General features: G+C 48.9%; 2 protein-coding genes across 2 annotated transcripts in view; one reads left to right on the plus strand and one right to left on the minus strand.

Annotated features, from left to right (window-relative positions):
- The window catches only part of NINJ2 (ninjurin 2), a gene marked incomplete at both ends in the record, with an annotated part of 47,199 nt that extends 41,070 nt beyond the window's left edge, over nucleotides 1–6,129 (plus strand). Inside the window, 2 exons of the mRNA XM_082308495.1 lie at nucleotides 4,592–4,823; nucleotides 5,966–6,129. Of these exons, the coding sequence (XP_082164621.1) occupies nucleotides 4,592–4,823; nucleotides 5,966–6,129 (396 nt within the window). The remainder of the gene's footprint in view (nucleotides 1–4,591; nucleotides 4,824–5,965) is intronic.
- A 7,707-nt stretch (nucleotides 6,130–13,836) lies between these two features.
- B4GALNT3 (beta-1,4-N-acetyl-galactosaminyltransferase 3) overlaps nucleotides 13,837–18,221 on the minus strand; it is a gene marked incomplete at its 3' end in the record, with an annotated part of 64,881 nt that continues 60,496 nt past the window's right edge. The window contains exons 15-20 of the mRNA XM_082308467.1: nucleotides 17,563–17,861; nucleotides 17,040–17,193; nucleotides 16,220–16,292; nucleotides 15,599–15,752; nucleotides 14,727–14,853; nucleotides 13,837–13,945 (exon numbers count right to left, since the gene is read on the minus strand). Of these exons, the coding sequence (XP_082164593.1) occupies nucleotides 13,837–13,945; nucleotides 14,727–14,853; nucleotides 15,599–15,752; nucleotides 16,220–16,292; nucleotides 17,040–17,193; nucleotides 17,563–17,861 (916 nt within the window). The remainder of the gene's footprint in view (nucleotides 13,946–14,726; nucleotides 14,854–15,598; nucleotides 15,753–16,219; nucleotides 16,293–17,039; nucleotides 17,194–17,562; nucleotides 17,862–18,221) is intronic.

Raw genomic sequence — 18,221 nt, forward strand, 5'->3', positions numbered from 1 at the left:
AACTGTGCTCCTCTCCTACCTTGCAAGATGATGACTCTGTGTGCTTTAACCTTCGTCAACTGATGTTTACAAAGTACTTCTAAAGCTGCCAACTGGCAAATACTGTGGAAAAATACCCTGGATTTTCCCTGGTGCCTGATGCTGCGTGTGTGCGTGCTCGCCTGCGTGCGGCTGGCTGTTTATCGGCTGGGATCCCCGTGGCAGGCGTCTCTGCCCCTGCCCCGCCGAGTGCACGGCCTGCATTCATGTCTCTGTTTTCTTTGGCATCCTCCAGCGTTTCCCTTGGAACTAATGGCCAATAATATAGTTTCTCCTCAGACATCCCCCTCTGCCAGAGCGCTCCCATGAAGAGGATTATCATTCTCATACTTCTGACATCATGCTGTCCCACTGTCTCTTTCAGGCTCTTCTCCCCTGGGGACAGGGTCACAAAACCCACAAAGCACACAGATTTGCAATTAGATCTGCTCTGTAATTTTTTTCTTTTGCCCTGAAAAATACAAGAGAAACTGTAGGGTTTGTAGAAATTGCCCAAGTAGCTTTAAGAAAGCTCTGTGCTCCCCTCAGCCCAAAATCTGCAAGCTTTGGAAAGACATATTTAGATGAACCTCTTCCAAAAGTTTTCAGAAGAAAGCAGCTATTTCTTGTAAAAATGAATGCGTAATAAAAAGCAAAGAATTTCACTTGAAAACTAATTTCAGTGGAAATTTTTCAGGTAGCTTCAGTGAGCTGTGGAGCTCAGCGTGCCCTCTGGTGCCAGAGCCAGGTTTCACAGGCCCTGGGACCTGCCAGCTCCCTACAGCAAAACCAGAGATCAAGTTTAAAAAGAAAGAAATAAAGAAAAAAAAAAATCCTACACTTGTGGTGATATTCATCCTTCTTTCTATAAGAATCCACACAAAAATTAAAAAATAACAATAGAAGTCAGAGTTAAATATTGGGGAAGGGGGTGCTTTGAGTAAGAAGAAAGCCTCTGACTTATAAAACGTAGATGGGTGCCTCGCTCAGCCCCTGTAGTGATCTGTATCGCTGTGCCACGTTTATACAAATTGAAGCAGAAAGAGGACTTGCCCGAGGTCAGAGTGAAGCCAGCAGCGTCTTTGCAGGGAAGGAGGCTGTCTCATGTGGAAAGCCAAAACATCCGGAAATGGGAGCCGGGAGCTGAGCTCCAGCACCGGTTCAGCCAGCGCTGTGGTGTGACCAGGCTGTACTTTTTCAAGTCCTAATCTCCCTACCCTTAAAAAGCAGGCAATAATGATACATCCCCATCTTGGGAAAGTGCTGCATACTGGTAGATGCTGTTTTCCAGCAGACATGCTGGCTCTGCAACAACGCTTGCAAGATGAACTTGGTGTCTGCCTGCCAGATCTGGGTTTCCCCTCTTTGATGCAATATGGAGAAGAAAAGGAGGCAATCCTCACTCTCAGCAGGGGAACACTTTCAAAGTGACCAGAAAGACACCAGCTCTAGCCTCATGACATAAATCAGTTTGATGAGCCTTCAGGTATGTTCTCTGACATGACTTAGGGCTCTGTTTGCCAAAAGGGAATCATTTAATCTCCCCCATGATCCCACGTAAACCCCCCACAGCTGTCTGGGCAATCCTGCTGCAGGGAAACCAGAGTTGCTTGTGAATCAGCTCCTGAGCCGCAGCAGTTTACAGGACTGAACTTCAAGATAAAGCAAAAGCAGAAATGGCCCCATTTTGAAAAGCTGTGCATGCATTGTGGCAGCTCAAAAAAAGGGTCACAGCCACGCATTCATAGCCCATAGATGTAGGGGTTAGCTGGTGACAGCTATGGCACCAGGCACCCCAATCAAAGCTATCCTCTTGCATTAATGGAAATGCCAGGTCTCCAAGGACTCCTGGTTTGTTTAAGCCTCTTTTTATTTGAGACTCCAGCTTGCATTTGTAGCTGCTGGACTAGGCAGAATACTCCGTAAGGGCAAAATCCACAGAGGAGCTGGATTTCTCTGACTTTAGATGCTGTCATAAGGACTCCTGCACCATAAGGACTCCTGCAAACTGGTTGATCATTTAGCCGCCTAAGCGAAAGCTTGGTGTCCAGCTTACATCATCGAGTAACCTTTTGGCCACCTTTGTGGATTACTAAGCCTGGGCTGACAGAACTTTGAAACAGGAATCACAGTTTTTCATTGCTAGGTGCAAGGGTTTCCCAGATCCAGTGACTCCGCATCAGAGAGCAGTGGCTGTCCCTGCCTGGGGTATCATGTCCCAGACAGGGGAACACACCATCCCTCTCATCCACGTGAGAAAAGCCCATGTGAAATCTGTCTGTTTTCATTGCCTGATCATCTGAGACACAGAGCTCAGTGCATTGCAACTCTGCCCCATTTCATGCTCCAGGTAAAGGAGCGTGGGGGCAGCTCAAAAGGAGGAAGCATTTTCATTCCACAAGAGCTCCTGACTTGCTTTATTTGTCTCCATATAAGCGACTGGGGACAGATGTCTCAGCCTCCTTGTACCAGTCACTCGTTTAACAAAAGCTCTGTCTTGTTTGTACAGTGTCCTTGTTCTCACACCCTTAACTCATCATTACGCAGAGAAGAACTATCAATGCCCAGCCTTGTCACGCTGCGGCGGGGGGGGGCTGACTCTTCAGGAATAAGGAAGAAAACACATGAAAGGGGTAAAATCTCAAACCTTGCACCACTTGGTATGGGTACCACTCTGTTGCAACAGGATCACATACTTCTAAGCCAGCTGAGAGGGGGCAGTACCTAAGTCTAGGTTTCTAATACACGTTCCCAGGATCAGACCTTTTGCCAGCCTCCTTTCCCCGAGATGCGAGATACCTCTATTCTGCCCCAGACACCAGACAGTAATGTTGAAAAAGTCCTGAACCCCTACGCACTGCCTTAGAGTCCTTACCGGCTCTCTAGACTTCTACTTTTATCTTCTTCCAGTATCTTTTAACTTCTACCTTCCACAGCAAGAAATACAGGCTTTACAAAGAAGCCTCTTAACCACAGTAACTCTACTGTTAGAAACCACAAGAATTACATACTTTAAGCTAACAAAAAAAACCCCAAATAACCAAACTCCCCAAAAAACCCAAAAGCACTTTCCCACCCCAAGCTGGCCCCTTCTTAGGGATCACAGTTCACCAATAGATCAAACTGGACACAGTCCTTCCTGCCTGCCTTTTGCTATGCATCTTTCCCACACGAGGCTGATGGCTGGCACAGGCCACAACCCCCTTCTGAAATTCAGCCCTAATTTCAGTATCAGACGCACAACCACAGGCAGTGCCCTCCCAGAATCACTGGCTTTGCTCCCACTCTGGCACAGAGAAAGCCACCCTTGCCCAAGGATGCACAAAAAGACCAGAGACAGCAGCATGAAGCACTAGCCATAACCTTTCTCTAGCATCATGCCCAGAGCATGGAGGAAAGAAAACATTTTGTACTTTATCTGGTACAAAAGGACCAAAATAGGACTTACCATCTGATGCAGACACAGTCCTACTTCCAGTATGCACCTGGAGAAATCTCTCCCACCACTCTGAGCAAAAGAGATGACCTCCAGCCCACACCTGGCCCTTACCTCCAGATTTAAAGTGCTGAGGGCAAGGCTGCTGGTCTTCACTACAGCTGACAGGAGGCTGATTACCCAGAACTGAAGCCTGTCTGCTATGTGAAAGCGTTGTTTTTCTTTCTTCTTAAGAAAGGAGGTCATAGCTTGCTACAGATATGTCCAAATCTTTCCTAATTTTTGCCTTTGCTGGTGGTTTATTACCAGCTGATGACACTCTGGGTGAACTGAAAACTCTCTTTTCCATCTTTTTTTTTTTTTCTCCATCATTTGGGTCAAGACAGCGAACAGGCGAACTCACTTAACAAGAAAGGTAAAGAACAGGTAGATGGCTAAAAGCAGCCAAATGACCAACAGCTTGTAATTAGGTTAAGGGCAACCAGGTGATTTATGCCTTGTAAATACCTGTTTCTTTCCACCAACAAAATATGTGCCTGAGTGATTAGTTAAAGTTAGCTGCGATGGATCCCACCCCTTGTCTTGGTGCGTTTCAGTGCCTGACGTTTTGAAGAAATAGTCCCCTTGGTTTCAGAAACAAAAATATGGATTTTCCCATCTGCTAAAGCACCTTTTCAAAGACAGTAGTCAGCAAAAAGTGTTCAGAGGAGGTATAAAGCCCAGCCACTGACGGCCCTTTGAACACCCGACCCAAAGAGAAGATCTCTCTCTAATCCCCTGTAAGTTTGAGGTTTGTCTGTGCCCTGAAGGAAGAGAATTAAATATTCCTTTCAAAATCCCTGGCTCTGGGTAATCTATATCATTGTTACTCTGGACGAGCTTGTTTTCCACAAAAATACCCAGTATTTTTCTAACCTTGCTGAGCTCTTGATCACTGCAAGTATCTTGTGGCTATTAATACCACAAGGCGACTGTGAGGGGAAACTGGGCAATCTCAACACGTTTAAAACACGCAACTTTGACTCTTTCCCAGGCTTTCTATATAGACCTCGTGGGGAGGCAGCAGCCCGTTCAACACGGTTGAGTCCGTCGGCTTAGCAATCATCCCAGTCCATGTGGTTTCTCCTGTCTCCCCAGGGCGTGAATCCACATCTCCGGATTAACGGGCCGATGAACATCAACCACTACGCGACGAAGAAGAGCGTGGCGGAGAGCATGCTGGACGTGGCACTGTTCATGGCGAACGTCACGCAGCTCAAAGCGGTGCTGGAGCAGGGGCCTTCCTTCCAGTACTACATCACCCTCATCGTGCTCATCAGCATCTCCCTCTTCTTCCAGGTGATGATCGGGATTCTCCTCATCATCACTGGTAAGGCGGCCGCCGAGGCGCGTGCACCCTTGCAGGGTGCTGCTGCGGTAGGGCACCCCGTGGCTTGGCCAGCGTGGGGGTGGGAAGGGGAAGCCTCTTGCCCTGAACCTTTTCCCCTGGCTCCAACCAGGGCTGCAGGAGGGTTGAAGACAGCTTGACGTGGGCGGCGTGGAGGTCTGTGTTACTGCTTTTCAAAGTGGGGAGTGGGTTGGGTTTTTTTCTCTTGCACAACAGCTCTTAGCACTACTCTTCCTTCACTTCCTCACTGCTGAATCTCTGTCGTAGGGAGAGAGCTGGGTTTTGGGCCTCTTGCTGCCCGTCCTGTAACACGCCCCTTCATGCAGCTCCTGCAGATACTATGTTTTAGCTGTATCTTTCACCTCATGCAAGCTGGGGCCTAACAGAACAATTTAGGCAGAGGTATTCCCTATATTAACCTCACATTTAACCAGTCCCACAGTTCTGTACAGACAGTACGTTAACACCAGCATTTCAGACAGGCTTGCCCAGTGCTCCATCTGATACAGGAGTTGCTATATTTCAGCCTCTAACACATGCCCAGTATTAAAAGTCTGCAGAACGCTGGCTTTTCCTGTATATCCTACGTGTTTTTTTATGTGGGACATGGGATTGGAGGCTCTGGGAAATCCTGTGACGCGTTCCTTCCCCTGCCCGACATGGCACAGCCTTTCCCAGTGGCAGCTGCGGTGGCTGGAGCCAGCTGTGAGGAGAAGGGGGACAGGGGACCACAACTGAGGGCAGGGAGCCACAAGGCTGCTGGTTGCGTGGCTTATGGGCCAGATGGCCCCTGGCCATGCAGTGGGGGGGGGTCACATGGCACATGCCTGGCTGGCACGCAGTAGTAATTTGGCTATTTAGGGTTGGCCCATTGGAGGGCCATGGCACCTCCATGGCAAAGCAAAGACATGACATAAAAAAAAAAGATGTTTTTCCTCTGCTCCATCCTCCTATGTCATCCTAGGGCAAGCTGTGGCCCCTGTAAAGTTCCTGGGACTGCCAGCTCTGTGGCCACAGTGCCCAGGGGCACCATGGACATTCACCACACAGAGAAGGCTTGCAGGGGCTGGGAGACTTGGAGTCAAGCTACAAATCTCCCTTTCTTTTTGCATTGTATCACACAGCTCGTTTGAACCTGAATGATGTTGCAAAGCAACCCCGCCTGAATATACTCAACAACGCTGCCACAGCTCTCATCTTCATCACGGTCATCCTCAACATCTTCATCACAGCCTTCGGGGTGCAGAAGACTGGCCTCTACCCTAATAGGAATTTTCGACCTTATTAAGTCATGGGGCAATGGAGTCAGGTAAGAAAGGGGTGAGTTCCCATCACTTTCAGCCCCTGGAAGGGCTCTCAGTCTCAGAAAACATCATTGCAAGATGGAGGAGGAGAAGGCAAAGCTGCACAAGTTAACAAAGCCTTTCCAGAGGCATGTTGTTGTCCCACAAGCATCTGGGCTCATTGAACAACTTTCCTCAGAGGAGAAGGATTTCTCCTTGCTTGGTCTTTAAAGCAAGAACACCAAACATCCCAACTGCTGGGATTTATCAGCAGCAAGTGGTTTTCAGAAGGCTGCAGACCTCACAGTAGATACGGATAGCAGTTGTGGATGGGAGCTAAATTTGGGGAAGAAAAATAGGTGTGTTCTGGGAGGTATCCAAAGATGGTAGTGTTATCGGAGCAGAAGAAAAGGAAGGTGCTGCTGGGGCGGTGGTAAAAGAGCTCTTCACAACAGCCAGTGTGGTTTGGCAGGGGCTGTTTTAAGAATCTAACTCTCATTTTCAAGAGAGAGTTTTGTGAATAAGAGTCCAACCAAATGCTTGGGTTCCCATGTCAGGTCAATGAGGGAATGACATGTTCTTAGGTTAAAAGTACTTTAGGTCAAGAAGCAAAGTTCATATCTCTTGCTTACATGACCTGCAACATGTAAACATAGTTTAAATGCGATATACGGGGGCAACAGCCAGCAAGAAAGCTTGATAGAGGTTTGATATGATGAGGGAAGATGCAAAGGCTAAAAGCATATAGAAAAACACTGCTGGCTTGGGATCCAGAAGGGTGTGAGCACTGAAGAGCAGCACCCCCCACCCGTAGGGGTGGCTGTGGTGCTGAGTGACGCGGTACGCCGTGACTGCTCCTCTCTGCCCGTGCAGTGTGGAGGAGCCTGCTGCGACCTTACTGGCGTTTCTTGTCTTCCCCGCAGGATCCGAGTAGCGTGGCTGGCAGGGAAAGCTCTCCTCCTCTACATTTTCACTGACCTCAGCAGGAGCCCATCGACGAATCCAGAGAACTGGGTTAAACTTTCAAAACTGTGTGCATGTCACCATATACCGGCCCCTGACCGTAATGCTTTTGCAGTTCTGAAGGGGTGAAGACATTGCTTTTCAAAGCTAGAGCAAACTTTGCTAGAGAAAGCTGCAGGAACAGCAGCAGGTACACAATTTCAAAGCACAGTTCTGTAAATCTCATCCCTTATTTTAGTTGCCTGCTTCACGTATTCAGTATTGGCTCATTTTGTAGAGAAGAGTGAACAATTTACTTTGTAGGCTAAGGAAACAAGAAAAGTCCAGCTTTTTTGTCTCAAGCATAAGTTACTATACTTAAAGCAATGCTATCTAATAGTTTACCTCCCAAATGTTGGAACGGATTTCTCAAACTAAAAAAAAAAAAAAACGTTCTCATGGGAAGATAGAAAAGTGTGTGTATGTCAGCATAGCTAAAACCAGTTCAAATGTTTTCCTAGCTGTTTAAAAATAAAATTGAATGTGACACAGTTAAGAAAACAATCAGGTATTTCCAGCACTGGAAATTTAACAATGGCAGAAAACAGATATTATGGTCTGATGTCATTGCCAGGGACCTACCAGGAATGATAGCCTCACAATATCTATAGCCTCACAATATCTAGTAGAAAATGAAGAAACATTATACATAAGGAGACACTCTAGGCTTACTGCCACAATGAGAAATGACAGGTGCATAGTGTATTACTGTATGAAAAAATCACCATTTAAGGTCTTATCACTAACATAAATGTTTTTAAATATATCATTTTTATATTGACAATGCTGGGAATTCTCTTGTACTAGAACAATTTGTTTCCTTAAAAAAAAAGTCTTTGAATTAATGATTTTTCAGATTTTTTTGGAAAGAGTAAAAATTTTCAATCCTAAATTTTGTAACTCTGTAGTCATGCTAAAAAAATGGTATTTTAATAGCTTGGTGTAAGCCTGTTTAAATAATGACATGCTTTTCTGACTATTAAAAGATTTTTTCATTGTATGGCAGAATCAGAGCTCAATATGGATTTTTCATTTTGTATATTCTTGCCACCACTGAGAAAGAAATGCCACGAAAATGTCCGCACATTGGTCTTCAGGAGCTACTGGGAGTGTCTGACACTTAAAAAAAAAAAGATATGGGCAAATTTCATTTGGACTCTATATTTGACTTTACAGAACTGAATTTCTGCTTAAGTCACAGGTGGTGCTTTTTTCTGGAGAGGGTGTGAATGATCTTGCCCACAAAGGCTGGTGGGTAAGGCTGTGGGCCAGCGTCAGCTAGTTCCTGCAGATGATGCTGGCTTTTTTGCCGCTGAAGGAAAGTTGCATAGAAAGAGTAGGGTGGAAAATACCGGTTATGTCTTTACCAGAATTTAAATCAGCAAAGCTGAGCACAGTCTAGGATCTGTTTGGTGAAGCAGGTAAAGACTCGTCCTCCACTTCGTCCAGGGGACGGCAGGTCTGGAGCGACACCGAGTTTGCTGCTTATTTCGGTCCTCGGTCTCTCCTGATACCAACAGCAATCGGGGGTGACTGTTTCTGGGAAGCCTCTCTTATCCCGTGCTCCTCTAGAAAAAGGCTTCACTGTAGAGGCAGCAAAACTAGTTCTAGCCAATGCAAAACCACCAGCTAAGGGCTTTCAGCCACTACTGGCTGGCTGGGTTCATGAAAAGGTAAAAAATTATGCATCCCGTGTGCAGATCCCAAATCCTGTGACTCATTGCTTCAGAGCAGGAGGCAAAGCAATTAGCATTGATGACTGAACGTAAAGAGAGAAAAAAAAAAAAAGAAAAGGTTCAGCTGGTACAGAAGCAGTGAGGGGAATTTCATTACCAGATCTTAACTTCAGCATCATCGTCTCAGAGAGCTGCCAGGTCAGGTACGGCAGCGCGCGAGGCCTGCCCGAGCAGAGAGGGCTTCCCGTCACCCAGCCCAGGCGAGCAGACCAGCAGTGTGCTGGAATGCTTTTCCCCCGTCACCTTTAATAATCATTTCTCATTATAATGGAATCAGACTCATTAGCAACCTTGGCTGCCTTTTTCCCTCTCCATGTCTGACTCCCATTCCTGCCAAGGTTTTTATACTCGAAGGAGGCAGGCACAGTTGAAGCGAAAAGGGGCCAAATTTGAAGCTAAATAAGGAGTTGCTGTGAAAGAGCTGACCTCCCATTTGTGTAGGCTGTGCTAAGTATCGAGCTCAGGTCTAGGCTCTCACCTGTGGTCTTCTTCAGGAATTGTCCCCTGCTTGCAAGAGGGGCCCACTTCGCTCTCTGCCTTCTCTCTCTATGATCACGTCGCACTTGTGCTTTGCCGAGACGTGTATTTGTCCAATGTTTCTACCTTGTTTCACATGATAAACCCAGGAAGACAGGAGAAAAACTGTTTTGTTGCCATCCCACTTTCTACAGCCCTAGAGGCGACTGAAACAGGTAGGTCTTGCTCCTGGCCAACTTTGCTCGCTGCATCTCCCACCCGCCTCTTGCTGTCTTGGGCACAGAGCGACCTCTCTGGTATTGCCTAAGCCTTTGATTATATGAATCCAGAGGAGCAACACCTGGTCTCTAATCCCTGCTGCATGGCGATGTGGGTGTGAGTAACACACAGACAGAACTGAGCTCTTGTAGGAAGACAATGTATTTATAAAACGCGAGGGAGAATCAGTGTATCCCCCAGCTCTAACAGAGAGGTGGCCCAGGAGTCATCTTGAAGGCACGGGGCCACTTTAAGGCAGATAATTCAAAGGTACAATTCAGATTTTTCACACAAGGCATCGGTATCTAAAAACAATCAACTTCAGATGTTTGTAGACAATGAGAAGAGGCGAGATGTTCATACTGGGCAAACGTTAAAGACAATGACAAAACAAGTCACGTTATAATTTTCACACAATACATTTCTCTCAGAATAAAAGCCAGCCCTTCTTCGTTCCCTTGCAAAACAAGCCTCAGCCCCACAATTCACAGTCCTGAAGATGGAGCTGGCATTTGTGGGCAGAGCCCCTTTGCTGTGCACCCCACGCTTGGGGGCCCAGGGTCCCCAGCCTGGCCACATCCTGCCCCAGGGAAGGTCTCTTAGGCAGCGTGGCCCATCGTCTCCCCAGCTGTCTCCAGCCAGAGCTACCGGTGCAGCTCCCTCCTGCCTGTCTGCCTGATGCACGGGAAATCCCATGCAACCGATTTCCTCCTGCTGTCAAGGCCGGACACAGCCAGGATGCACATGAAAGCCAGAACTCGGGGCAAACTTCACCGCAAACTCAGGCACAGCTTCCTAATAAGATCCTGGTGACAGAAATGAGATCGACTGTTCGGGGGGGTCGGCTTCCCAGCTGTGGTGAAGCCAGGTTCCCTCTTGCTCTCCAGGAGCTGTGCCGGACCCAGAGATGAGCCCTCCTCGCAGCAGCAGTGCACGCCGTGCAACACTAGTGACAGGGCAAAACACCTGCTGATCAGGGACCATGGTGGCCTGGCCACCACCCTGGATGGCCAAATCCTTTCACTGCATGGCTGTGGGACTACCTGTTCCTCCTGTGCTCCCTGCTCTCCCCCTCTTCATGACTCTGTATGGGGAGAAAAACTGCAGGTTGTTTTGAAAGAGGGGGAGCAGCCTCAGAGCAAAGCCCAGCGCCGGTCCTGCAAGATTTGCTGCTGGCCAACAAGCCGCGGAGCATGTAGCCCCTTCTCTCCCTACAACCCGCAGTGGTCTCTGAGGACGTGGGCTGGGAGACAGCTTTTGTCCCCATGGGCTCTCTCCAAGCTCCTCCATGGAGGCTGCCAACTAGTGCCAGTTAGTATTAACCACGTTTACTACCACAATGCTTAAATACCAACTAAGAATCCCCACTGTGCTAGAAAGGGAAGAACATTTGTGATGGTAACTTTGACAGTGGGGATACTGGCCATCAGGAAACTGCACTGAAACCCCAAAATTCCTTACATTTCCACCAAAGAGTCCTCATGAGGTAAACAGTTCTGCTTGCCACTGGCCTGGGTTACAAGGCGTGAAGGAAGGAGCACTGCCAAGGCTAAAGCATGGGGACGAAATCCTCAAATTCTGCTGGCAGTGCTGGAGTGAGGGCTGCACCCTACTTTCCAGTCCACTCTTTGCTGACTGTCTTGCCTGATGTGGAAGAGGGGTTACTTGTATCATTTAAGCCGAGTGTGTTACCTTCTGGATGCACTTAATTCTTGCTAGTGTCTGCAGATGAACGCCAGCTGCTAACTTTAGGTGCTGCAGACCACATCTAAGCCAGATGTGTAAGCACGCAGTACAAATAACCCTTCCTCCCTGTGCATGACGTAAGGGCCGCCTCTGAATCCATCAGCTCTCCACCTGCAAAATGGGCATCAAGCCGTTCTCTGCTTGATGGTGCCAAACAGCTGGGTCCTGCTAACACCTCGCCACATCCTGGTGCTCGCCCTCCCCGCCAGCCTCTCCCCATTCCACAGGGATTGCGTGACAGAGCCAGCCCGGACAGGCTGCGGAGGCGCAGTCCCGGAGCCTGGAGAGCAGCTCACCTGCACACTCGCGGGGTTGTGCCTGTGTTTGAGTGAAGCACAGGCTCTGACACGCACCGAGAGCATGACTGACACTGCACATTCCAGGCAGAAACAGGACTTATTGCAACATTGCATCACAGGGCTCTGGCCTCCTAAACTCCTGTAATACATTAAAAAAAAATAATAGCGTTGACTGTTGTCAGCCTCTTCCCTCTTGCCCCAATGGCAGTGTTTCATTTCTTACGTCTCCTCTACATGGGGAAAATGCTTTCCCTCAATAAAAAGACTACTCTGGGTTGGGCAGAAGGCTAAGGCTGCCCCTTCTAAGATATTCAGTGTCTGCATTCTGACAAAGGCTCTGTAGACTCAGAGACACAGCCGTCTCTCATGTATCTCTCACCATAGCTGCACACTGCACAGCGAAACTTTCTGAAATCTGGTTGAGTTTTTCTGACTCCATCAGTCACAAAACCCAGACTGAGGCAAGCAGATGATTTGACAAGATTTCTATCTCACGTGCCAGAACTTGCATGCTCAGTTTTCTACTGCAATAGTGGAACTTGATGGACTTGTCAAGCACCACAGAAATAATAATAAATTAACATCTATTCTGAACTGGCATCCACTCCATCAGTGTAAAAAGCAAACAACTCGAATACCATGTCAGCATTGCTTGTATCCTGCGTACCTCCATTACTCGCTTCTCAACAGCTGCCCAGAGAGCTGGGCGCCATGAGCAGCATCCTATCTCACTCTCTGCTGAAGCTGGAGACCAGCAGCGGCCTTTGCAGCACGGTATGGGGACACCGAAGCTTCAGTGCAGAGCACTGACTGTGCTGGGATTTCTGCGTTTCTATAGTCCTGTAAAATGGTTACAGGGGTAAAAAATCTTGCCTTCCGTTAATGGGAGTTTTAGGGGCTGAGAATTCCCTCTAATGTCAGGCTGGTTGTGGACAGGGGCTCTTTCCGCAGTTCTTGCATCAACGCCAGCATGGGTCTGCCCATCCTTTTATTCACTCATCCCTCTTCTGTCCTCACTGTTCTTTGCACCCAGTGCAAGTGCCAAGGCCTGAGGCCACCCCTTCCATACTGGGCCAGAGCTCCCAGGGCTGTTCCAGAGATGAAGCACCAACAGCTGTGCCGGTTGTTCAACCAAGAAGTCTGCTCTTTACATAAAAGTCAAACTATGACAAGACATAACTGTGAGGCCATAACTTATTAAATTAACCTTTAGATGCTGCATAAATGTACAGGATTTAGAGAGCAGAATATTCTGTCTCCTCTTTTTCTGACAAAATCACAATATTTCAGCTAATAAAATATTGCCACTTCTTCCCTGCTAGGGTTTCCCTGATATCGTTAGGACAAACACAAGTCTGTCAGATAAGGCTGCAAAGTTCCTCCTGAGATGCCCTCCTAGTTTCTCTGTATAACCCCTCCACTATCCTCAGGCAGTGGATCAATAATTTAGGTGGAGTTGTAACATCAACCCCTGCCACCTTGCCCAGCTGGAGGCAAACGTGGCTCTCATAAGGGAAGTGTACTTGCATCTCCATCCATGGCCCATAATTTGCTGAATATGAGCACAGTTTTTCATAATTACTAAAGTGAAAAGCACAGAGAAACGTCTAAGCACCAGCAGCCTAAAGTGCCTATCAGCTCCTCCACATCCAGATTTCCTTGGGTCAGCACATGGGCACGTGGACACAATACAGTTCAGAGAACTCACTTTGGTCCCCTGTCCAAAAGCATGGATACTGGAGAGATGGGGAAGGAGGGGAAATGGGGAGGGTTGGGTTTTTTCTTTTTTTCCTTCAAGTATTGAAAGAGAAGCTGCGTTACTGTAATAAACCGTTCTGGGCTTAGCTGGGATTTGTGTTTGTTTGGTTTGCACCACACAAGGCTCAACAGGAAATATGGCACCTCTCCCACCGTACCATCCGCCAGACTGCATGGCAGGAATTACGAGTCCTTCACTTGGCGACATCTCCCCCCCACGCCTTCCCAGCAAGACACAGATCCCACGTCTTGGATTCAACGGCTTACAGAGAAGCTCCCGCTCCTCTAGCCTGACCGTCCCTTCCTCGGCTGTGCCATCCCATCAGAAGGCTCTGGAGGCAGAGGAAGAGTTTGTGCGCTCGGCTGTGTGCCTCAACAAAGTGCACATTGAGACGAGACGGTGGACGGCGCTGCTGGGCAGCTTTGGGGTTGAAGGCTACAGGGTCTTCAGCTGGCGCCGGTTCCACATGCCCCGCTTCGAGTGAAACCAGTGGAAAAAGTTTCTCAGGGAGAGACGCTCCACTTCCAGCCCGGCCTGCAAGATCCTGGCATAAAGGAGAAGGTTAAATTTAGGGAAAACTTGATCACAAAGATACCAGGGGGCTGGCCCCAGGCAATCTCTTTTGAGACATCCTGTTGTCAAATCAAATTGATGAGTCCCAAATAGCTCAGAGGTATCTCATATCCATAAGCAGGCATCTAATGACACTTGCTGAGTGTTTATGCACCCCTGAGAGCAGAACTGGTTGGGAGCGGGCTGCGCACACCAGGCTAGGAGAAAAGACAGCTGGCAACATGGGATTACTCAGGATGCTGGTCTTTTCTGCAGTTATCTGACAGAACTGACAGGAGAGGCCCCAAAACCTAGAACTAAAAACCCAGAGGCCTACAGTTTGTACAGCAGAGATCCCTCATCATAAACTTCTCAGAAATTGCAACTGTACCTAGTGATCTTTAAATGTCTCTCCGACAGTTGCTCTTCTGGGCAATTGCTATACATAGTAGGGGAAGTCTTAGGGACCCAAACTGGACCCACTGTGCACTGCACTGCTTGAAGACGATGAAGTCTTCACGATCACCAGTGCCTGATCTGCCCGTGGCCAACCAGCAGTGTGGCTGGAAGGCTCCAGGAAACGGCGCCCCTCTTCTTTTATCAGTGGCTGTAGTAGTGTATTTTGGGTCCACTCACCTACTAGGTTTGAGGACAGGGCATACTCAGACTAGTCACTTCAATCTCCTCAGATCCCCACTCTCCTCATCATAGGTCCTCCAGGAGCTAAAGTGTCTCACCTCCTGAGCACACAAAGGATGACAATAGATGCCTACCTGTCCAGGAGTTCCCAGTCCTCTCCTCCCCAGCGGTCCCGAAACTCTTTTGTGTTCATGCCTCCAATCTTGTCCAGGTCAGACTTGTATATGCCCAGGAGACCAAACCCATTCACCTCCCAGTAGCCTGGGGACAGCACAAAAGAGGCACAGGTATGTTGGTGCTTTGAACCATCAATGACTCCAGCAGAAGTGCTGGAGTGAGACTCAAGCTACTTTTAGGACAGTGTTGACACCAGAGAGTCAACTCAGCACCAAGGCAGAGCCAACCATATTAAAGCTTTGGGAAGTGAGAAATGTTTGCGGACAGACAGCGTGGGCTGTCCTATGAACTTGTTAGCAGAGCCTCTCACATCTCCTGTCTGGCAGCATAGTAGCTAAGGTACCTGGACTGTCCCAGCTTCAAAGGGTTGTCCCTGTGCCTGGGTGGCTCAGGATGGCCACCTCTGTCTAAAGGAAATCCTACACTCAGATGATCTGTGCCACTTTCTTCCCTCTGACTTGGCTTGGTTTCCCTCACCCTGGGGCTACCAGATCCCCTCAGGACAGGCTGTGCCCCTTAAGAAAAGAGAGAAATGGATGGAAAGGAGTAAAGGAGGGGTTTTCCAAGGTCCTCAAATCTAGAGGGACCAAGGAAATGACCAGGAGAAACGTCATATAAAGGGCTCTGCTGGCTCTTTGATCTCAAATTCCAGGTACCTGACACTGTTAAACCCCATCCTATGTCTAAAGCACTCTCATCTAGTGGCCCTGGAAGTACCTTAAGCTCCAGACCTTGATAGCACTGCAGGAACAAATGTAGAGGTGGCAGGCACCCTCCTTCTTTCCCCATTCCATGAGGTCTGAGCCAAAGAGGCTCCACTCCCTCTTACCATCAGGCCACTGTGGGGACATGCCGCAGTGCAGCCTCATGACCATGGGTGCGAAGGCCATCTTCCCTTCCACGCAGTGCTTCCGGATTGAATCAATGACTCCAGCTGGGAAGTGGATGTGGAGGTCGCACAGGAAAACGATGCTATGCGGGTCCTGGAACCGACCACACCGGTTGGGAAAAAAAATAGGCTGACTTTAAGTAAGTCTTTTTTGAGGGACATCAAGACAGAGATATGGGAGTGAATTAAAGAGCCGTTTGTTGCTAGATCAGAAATTGAGATCCTAGGGGCTGGCAAAAGGGCCATTGACTGGCTGTTGAACAATGGGCATGAAATACTACGACTATGACCCAGCAGAGCCAGTATCACAAAGCTGCTACTGCTGATTTCCCTCCTGTCTGATAGCCCCAGCAGGTGGGCCAAGAACCAAACAGACCACAGGCTCGTTGGAGTACAGGGTGAAACTCTTACTCTGGAGGCACAGGAAACACATCTATGTTCGATCTGGTCTGCAAGGCTATTCCCTTCCTTAAAACCCAGCATGTTCGGTATGAAAGGCAAGAGGTAGCACCAGACGCATACTATCCACCTTCCTGTCCACCCCAAGTCCCCCAGGCTTACCGTCACGAGGTCTATCCCTGCCTGCAGCCCAGCAGAACGCTCGAAATTCCCTGTCAGCTTCAAGTACCGATAGCTGGGGGTCAGACGGGAAAGAGAAGTTCAGTGTGCGCACGCCGGCGAGCACAGAAAGCACCGCTATCAGTGGTACACCGCGGGTGTCATGCTGCAGAGCTGCCCCTTGCCCCCATGCACCCTCCCAAGGAGGAGGAAAGCCTTTGCTGTGTAAGCGCGCAAGCTCAGCACTGCTCCAGGTCCCAGCGTGCCCTGAGGGTCTTCCCACTTATGCAGCAAGGACATGGCAGTGCTGAGCAAAACTCTTTTCAGCCCTAGTCCAGCTCTGTCCTAGGACTAGACCTGTTACTGGGAACCCCTGGCAGGTAAAGGAAAGGACCAGCCAAGGCTGGTTCAGGCCAGAGTAGGGTAAGCCAGACAGCTATTCCAGCAAGCGGAGTCCCCAGAGGTCTCCAGGCTCTCTGTCCTATTCCTCACAGCCTTCTTGTCTTTGTCCTCCCCCTGTCCCATAAGTGCGAGACTTGCTTTCTGTCCTCTCTTGCAAACTTGAACAAAAGCCAGGAGAAAAGAGATGCATCTGGATGGATGTACTACCTTACAGTTTCATAACACAATTATATGCAATATACACGTAGGTACATTGTAACAACAACATACGTATGAGCGTGTGCAAGGTCTGGATGGATGTCATCTTTGGGTCTCCAGCTGCAGGAGGCTGCGGCTGGTCAATACACAGAGATTGGCAGATGTGCTCTGTTTGCAGGTGTATGCGTGTGAGAAGTTTTTTGTGACCAAGCAGTACTCTCACCTGTGCAAGGTAGACCTTTTCAGAGCCTTCTCTACATCCATGTCATCACTGCTGTAGTCCGTGATGATGACATTGAAGTACGGATCCTTAGTGACTCGGAACAGCTCTTCCATGTCAGAGATGAACTGCAGTACCCAACGTGCCTGGTTTTTCACTGGTTGTATTGCAAGAGGGAGAGAATCAAAGTACAACTGATTGCAAAGATGGCATGGCTTCTCAACAGGCAAGGCTTCTGGCCTTCCCTCAAACTCTGCTAACCTTGCAGGGATGCTGAAATAGGCCCAGTCTGAAAACCTGGACCAAAGAGCCCAGGAATCAGTGTGATGAGAGTTTTCTCTGAGCTTACAAGCCATGGGAGTTTGCGCCCTGTCATATTTCTGAGGAGGTTTAACTTGGTGCGCACAGAAATTGGAAGCGACCCAAATGAGACAGTTGAGGCTGGCCCAGACCCACTGTTCAGGCTGCCCCCATGGGAAGCGCCCACCGTGCCATCCCTCATCCCGGGAAGGCAGGTCGCCCTTACCTGGCACCACGAAGTGAACCACGGCACGGTGGTTCCAGGAAAAGCCCTGGGGCCAGCACAGCTCTGGCTCGTTCGCCACAGCCATCAGGTGCCGCCGGCGACCCCACGCCAGGTTCCTCATCTTCCTCTCCTCCTCCTCATCGCTGCCAACGCCCTGCCAGCCCCGCGCAAAGACGTACTCGGAGAAGCGGACGAGCTTCTCTCCCTGCTCCAGCAGCTCCAGCTCCAGCAGGTAGCGGCTGCCTCGCATGCGGTCCTGGCGTTTCTCCACGTTCACGATACGCTGCAGCTGGAACCGCCTGCAGGAGATACAGCAGGGGTGGGCATGTCCCCCATACACCAGCCCCTCTCCCACCTCCACCCCGTTCAGCTCTGCCAGGCTCTTTCCTCCTGGCTAGCACAAACCTTTTTGTCCCTAGCTTCCCCCCGCTTTGCTGCACCGCTTTCGAAGCCCCATGGGAAGGTTTAGCACCTGTTTCCTAAATCCACAAGCATGTGGGATTACATCTGGGATTCCAGCCAAGAGAAAATAGTTGGCAAGGGAAATGAAATAAAGGTGACACAGAAAATAACAAATGTGTCTGAATGATTGTAGGGCTGGTAATAGTGAGTGTATTCAACACCTCCTACAATGATCTTGGCACAAGGACTATGTTTGG

Source organism: Platalea leucorodia, assembly GCF_965183815.1.
Source record: "Platalea leucorodia genome assembly, chromosome: 4".
Lineage (NCBI taxonomy): Eukaryota > Metazoa > Chordata > Aves > Pelecaniformes > Threskiornithidae > Platalea > Platalea leucorodia.